The sequence below is a fragment of the Mandrillus leucophaeus genome, unplaced genomic scaffold (genome assembly GCF_000951045.1).
Source record: "Mandrillus leucophaeus isolate KB7577 unplaced genomic scaffold, Mleu.le_1.0 Scaffold166, whole genome shotgun sequence".
NCBI lineage: Eukaryota > Metazoa > Chordata > Mammalia > Primates > Cercopithecidae > Mandrillus > Mandrillus leucophaeus.
In genome coordinates, this window is record NW_012101654.1 from 2,960,714 (window position 1) to 2,966,978 (window position 6,265).

The 6,265-nt window shown below is 49.7% G+C and overlaps 1 protein-coding gene across 1 annotated transcript in view; it reads left to right on the plus strand.

The window, feature by feature from the left end:
- Positions 1-6,265, plus strand: part of SYNJ2 (synaptojanin 2) — a 116,096-nt gene that overhangs the window by 84,943 nt on the left and 24,888 nt on the right. Inside the window, exons 13-16 of the mRNA XM_011976439.1 lie at positions 333-414; positions 1,215-1,355; positions 3,305-3,497; positions 5,965-6,123. Of these exons, the coding sequence (XP_011831829.1) occupies positions 333-414; positions 1,215-1,355; positions 3,305-3,497; positions 5,965-6,123 (575 nt within the window). The remainder of the gene's footprint in view (positions 1-332; positions 415-1,214; positions 1,356-3,304; positions 3,498-5,964; positions 6,124-6,265) is intronic.

Sequence of the window (6,265 nt, forward strand, 5' to 3'; positions counted from 1 at the left end):
CTGGGCTTGGGGGCTCAGGAGACTGGGTGTCAGAGGTCGTGACTGGAGAGATTCAGTCAATGGCTACAGGGTTATATTAAACTCTGACCTCTCCCCTGTTCAAAGGGAACAGAATGGATGGAGGGCCCCTCTGGGCTCACTGTGCTACATTGAAGCCAGGCATTTCTGAAGCAGATTCCACTGGGGCAGTTCCCAGCAGCAATGATAGCCACCTGGAGTTGGACTCAGGCAGTGGACAGCGTGGCTTGGGAGAGGGGACTGGGGAACCCCATGAACTCGTAATGCAGGACTTGGTGGTCCTGACTTCTGTCATCTCTTGCCTTGCTCCCCAGATGACAGCAGCCCAGCTGACATATTTGCTGTGGGATTTGAAGAGATGGTGGAATTGAGCGCAGGGAATATTGTCAATGCCAGGTAAGGGGCCAGGTGTGTGGGGCCGGGCAGGGACTTCCTGAGTCAGGTGCCTGGCTGGGAGCAGAGCCTCTGAGGCTCTCCTGGAGCCAGCCTGCTTCTGAGCCAGCTAAGCGGTGGCTCTGGCTGTGTGGGGATCTGTCACCTGGCTCCTTCTCCACGCTCACACATGTACCGCCCCGTTCTTTCCCTGCTACTTAGGAAGTAAAAGGAAGGGCTGATGATTGCTGTGTTTTCTCTGCCGTGCTCTAGCCTTGGCCACTTGTTGAGGCTGATTTACGCTGCCAGAGGGAGCTGGCATGTGTGGACCTGGGATGCAAGGGAAGGGCAGGGCTAGAACTGGGAGAGTGGTTGACTCATGTTTCCTAGGGAGAGGTGAGAAAGCGCGAGTGCCGGGAAGAGGTACTTTCCTCCTGCATACCAGAGCAAAGGAAAAAATCAAAACCACTGGATTTGTGTTTAATACGAAGTCAACTGGACATTCCCCCACCCCCTGCTAAACTGGCCTGGCTTTATTTTAAGGAATTTTCTGAACAAATACATAAGACTGACTCTGTGGGGCTGCTATAAGGTCCTGGGTTGGGTTTCAGAGGTCAAGGAAGGGCTGCTGTGATGTGTGAGACATAGCCAAAAATACCCAGATCCTCCACTAGAAGAAGGAAAGCATGACACTCATATTGGGGTGCAGGCAGTGTGAAATCAGTTCTGCAAAGAGAACAGGCCTGGGCTGGAGCATTTGGTAGGTGGGAGATAGATGTGCTTCCAGCCATCTGTAAACAGCATCATTTCCTTTTCTCTTCCAGTACTACCAACAAGAAGATGTGGGGTGAGCAGCTTCAGAAAGCCATTTCACGCTCTCATAGATACATTCTCTTGACTTCGGCACAGCTGGTGGGCGTCTGTCTTTATATCTTTGTACGTCCATACCATGTCCCGTTCATCAGGTAAGAACATTCCGTTTACACACATCTGGGGAACAAGGGGTTGTTAGTCTTTGTGTTTTGTTCTTTGACTTCCTCCTCCTCCCCCATCCCCTTCTGTAACAGGAATCGGGACTTACCATTATTTTAGATAAATGTAGCAAAAACCCCCTAGGAAAAACTGGGCTGAATAGAATATTGTCTGGCAATTAAAAAGCCACCATGGGAAACGTCCAACTCAGGAAGCTGAACTCTTAGAAAGAGTGTTACATGATTGTCATCGCCCAAGCTCAATTCTGTGCAAGGAAAGGGGTTCCTTGTTGGAATCTTACAGACAGGAAACCTCTGACCAAGAGCTGAGTAACTCACTGGGAAATGCCAACTCTTTTGTCTCTTTTTAAAAGAATTCTAAGTAGAATGGGCCTTTACAACTGGGGCCTCCTTGTCATTTCTCCAAGGTGCATGCTTTGTGAGCGTCGGAAAGGGGGCGAGCTTAGGGGCTGCATTCCTCGTGGGGTGTGGGTGTGGGTGTGGGTGTTTGGATGCTGGAGGAACTTATCTTTTCTCCAGCTTGCGGATGGCCTCATCTTTCCACCTGGGCCTACTTGTGGCTTTCGAATTTCCACCAGCCTTTTGGCGGGCTGGCAGCAAGCGTTGAACTGACCTCCCCACTGAGCCCCTGGGTCCCGGGAAGGGCCTGTGCCTGTCTAGAGCACCACAGGTGCACCCCTGCTGCACCTGGAGACTAAGACAGTGCTGCCCGTAATCCTCTTCTCTGACTTTCAGAAGACGTTTAGGTCCCTGTCCCTCTGCTTGTGTTATTTTGCCAGCTTGGCAGTATCCCAGGTTAGCAGGTGAAGGTTAGTAAGAGTTAAAGGCAAGGGCAGGGTGAGGGTGAGAGAAAGGGCTCAGAACTGAGGAGCATGAGGTTTCCCAGGCTCGGTGTCCTCGGCTTCACGCGCCTTTAGCCCTGAGCTGCTTCCGCCTCCACCCCTTCCATCAGTCATCCCCCCAGCCTTGTCTACCAGGGAGCAGATGCACCAGCAGGCCTCAGTCTGTGGCACGGCTGTGGAAATGTTAACAAATGTGCTTGTAGCCCATGTTTCTGTGGACTTGTATGCATTATGAGTTGGCATTTTAATGCGAGCAGGCTCTGGCATTGCATAAAAGTCCGTTTGAGACCACCTACCCAGCCCAGCATAAACAGCTGCCGGTTTCCTAGCTCTTAAAATGCATTCATTGCTGGGCGTGGTGGTTCATGCCTGTCATCCCAGCACTTTGGGAGGCCAAGGCAGGCAGATCACTTGAGGTCAGGAGTTCAAGACCAGCCTGGCCAACATGGTGAAACCCCGTCTCTAGTAAAAGTACAAAAATTAGCTGGGCATGATGGTGGGTGCCTGTAATCCCAGCTACTTGGAAGGCTGAGGCGGGAGAATCACTTGAACCTGGGAGGCCACCATTGCAGTGAGCCAAGACCACGCCACTGTACTCCAGCCAGGGTGACAGAGCGAGACTCTGTCTCAAAGTAATAACAATAATAATTAAAAAGTTGATTGCCCAGATGACACCTCCCATGCATGGCGTGACAGCCACAAGGGAGTGGGGTGGGCTGGTGGGTGGTGATGTTCGTGCTGCTCCTGGTGGCAGTGAGAAGCTGGGGAGATGCAGGGATTGCCCTGTCTTCGGCTTCATGGGGTGCTCAGGTGAGCAATGAGCACTTGCCAATTGGGGCGTGGAGGAGGTGTGCAGGCAGCAGTGGGCAGCAGTGGGCAGCAGGAGGGAGGCGGCTTCCTGACTGGGAGTCGATGATGGCCAAAGTGGCCGCTTCGTTGAATTGGACAGACTCTGAGCTGATGATTTTGGAGCACTCAGAGCGGCAGGTCCTGAGCTGCTGCTGGGCCCTTCTCTGTGACAAAGCAGGGTCATGTTTCTCCTTCAGGACCCGACAGCATGCACACATCCTTCTGTTCCAGGGACGTGGCCATCGACACAGTGAAGACGGGCATGGGGGGCAAGGCGGGGAACAAGGGCGCCGTCGGCATCCGCTTCCAGTTCCACAGCACCAGCTTCTGCTTCATATGTAGCCACCTGACAGCCGGACAGTCCCAGGTGAAGGAGCGGAATGAAGACTACAAGGAGATCACCCAGAAACTCTGCTTCCCAATGGTGAGCGGTGCCGTGGGGGCGGCCAGCACCTCCCTGCTCAGCTCAGTCCCAAACGTGACTATTGATAGGAGCCAGGCATTGGGAACATAACCACAGGGAGGGCCCCTGCTTGGAGGGCTCAGCGCTGGGGGAGGGGGAGAAGACTGTGTCACCCCATGGAATTGACCTGGGGCAGGGTTAGCCGTGTGCCTGGAGGGGGCCAGCTCTGCAGCATCCCTCCCCTCCCGTTGCTGTGCATTTCCTGAGTGTCTGCATGGCCGCTGGATTTTGTGTGTGTACATTTTCTGATTTTCTAATTCAAGTGATGGTTTAGGGAAGAAAACCATGTCCATGGTCTGTCCTGTCCAAGTGGTGAAGAACATTTGAATCCACACAGCCTGAGACTCCACCTTCCTGAGATTCACAGTCCTCACATGTACTTTCTGTGGTGGCTCAGATAAGAACACCCTTTTGACCAGTGGACCCTTTTTGACCGGGAACACGGTTCTTGAGCAAGGAGCCCGGATCCTCCCTGTCCTCGAAGCTGCAATAGTGAACCACACACTGCCCTCTCGTGGCGGTCCAGAGGGTTTCATCCTGAAACTGGAGGATTTTCTTTTCAAATCTAGACATTAACGTTCTCCCTCCTGTGCAAAGATGCTACCCGGCACAGCTTCAGTGTGTGACACACATGAGGCCCACCTATTCCCCGAAGTGAGGATAGACTTCAGCTGTTCTTGACGCAAAATATTCCACTGTCTGAGAGGTGGCGGGCTGGGTCACGGAGCTCTTCCCTGTGAGAAGAGGTCTTTAAAACTGACATCCCATTTTACTGGGCTGCATGAGCACTCAAGGCAAAATTTCTTTAGTTTTCAATAACAAGTGCCACAGTTCTTGTTGGAGTTATTTCTTATGTTAAAAAAGAAACAAATGACTTGAGAAGTTTTCAATTGTGTGTAATGTAGTTTAGGGAAAAAAAAGAAAAAAGAAGTCTAACCCTTGTCACTTAAAAAGTGCTATTTTGGGGCCAGGCGCAGTGGCTCCCATCTGTAATCCCAGCACTTTGGGAGGCTGAGGTGGGCGGATCACCTGAGGTCAGAAGTTCAAGACCAGCCTGGCCAACATGGTGAAACCCCATCTCTACTGAAAATACAAAAAACAAAATTAGCTAGGTGCAGTGGCGTGCACCTGTAATCCCAGCTACTCGGGAGGCTGAAACAGAAGAATTGCTTGAACCCGGAAGGCAGAGGTTGCAGTGAGCTGAGATCGCACCACTGCACTCCAGCCTGGGTGACAGAGCAAGACTCCATCTAAAAAAAAAAAAAAAAAAGTGCTACTTTGACATAGTAAGCTTGGGATGCATAATAAGTAAAGGATTTATAATGTAGTTCTTTTCTACAATAAAAATATTGAGGGACCTATTAACAGTCTACACTTCTTTTTTGTTTTTGTTTTTGAGAACCATAAATAGCTATTTAAATTTAAATTAATTAAAATTAAATAACATTTTAAATTCCTTGCTTTCACTGGCCACATTGAAAATGATCAGTATCCACGTAGCCAGTGGCTCCCGCATCAGACAGTACAGAGAACATTCTGGTGCTGCAGAAAGTTCTGTTTAGCAGTGTTGTCTGGACACTCATTTTATTTGGTTGGGACCCGTTTAATCTTCTGTCCAGATTATTGTCATGGGGGGAGTGGAAATGCCTCATATTATAGGAGAAGAGAAACTGATTTGGGAGCTAGGCAGATGGGAGCTGAAATCCCATCTGTATCATGCACTCGCTGTGTAACCTTCAGCAAGTGCCTTTGTCTCTGAACTTTTGTTGTTTGTTTTTTTTAATCGAAGAGAGATCTGGTGGTATCTGCTTTGTGCACCTGGAACAGAGCCCAGCCCTTGTGGATAGTTGATCCGCAGCAGCTGCTGTCATTGTGATTCCTGGGGAAGAGACAGGAAAGGCAAGGACCCCGGGAGCTCTCCGGGGCTGAGCTGGGGCCGTGGGTTCCTAGGACTGGGCAGGATGGGAAGGAGGAGCGAGAGATGGAGAAGGGTCACCTGAAAAAGCTCAGGAAGTTATATGAAGGTGCACATCCTGAGCGTGTATGCTGCTCTTTCGAAACCTCATTCTCCTAACGCTGAATGCTGGGTGCTGCTTCCTAGGAGCAGACACTCCAAAGCAAGGGTGCATCTGGTCTTCTGGACGGGATCCGTGGAGGAAATGCTGGCCATGTTGCTCTCCTCCGTTTAGGGTAGGAGCTTCCTTCTAACCACTCAGAAACACTACTATTTAAAATTAAGCTGTGTCAAAATGCCTCCATAGTTGTATGGGATGAGTGAAAAATGAGATGCTCTAGTAGAAAACTTTCTCTTTTTTAAGTAACATCTTAAGAAAAATACTCCTGCTTGTCCCCGTGAGCTTGTTTTTCTCCCCTCTCCCACCTTCCTTGCAAGATGGGCTGAATGATTATTATTTTCTTTTCAACTTAGGGGAGAAATGTTTTTTCTCATGATTATGTATTTTGGTGCGGCGATTTCAACTACCGCATTGATCTTACTTATGAAGAAGTGTTCTATTTTGTTAAACGCCAAGACTGGAAGAAACTTCTGGAATTTGATCAACTACAACTACAGAAATCAAGTGGAAAAGTAAGTTGTGCTTTAAACATAATTTTTAGCAGCTGCTCCAAGATGGAATGATGTCTATGAGATGTAGAGGCTGGTGCAGCAAATTCAGTTTTGTGAGTGGATTTCACTGTTTCCAACATTGTAGAAAACAGGTGGACTCGTG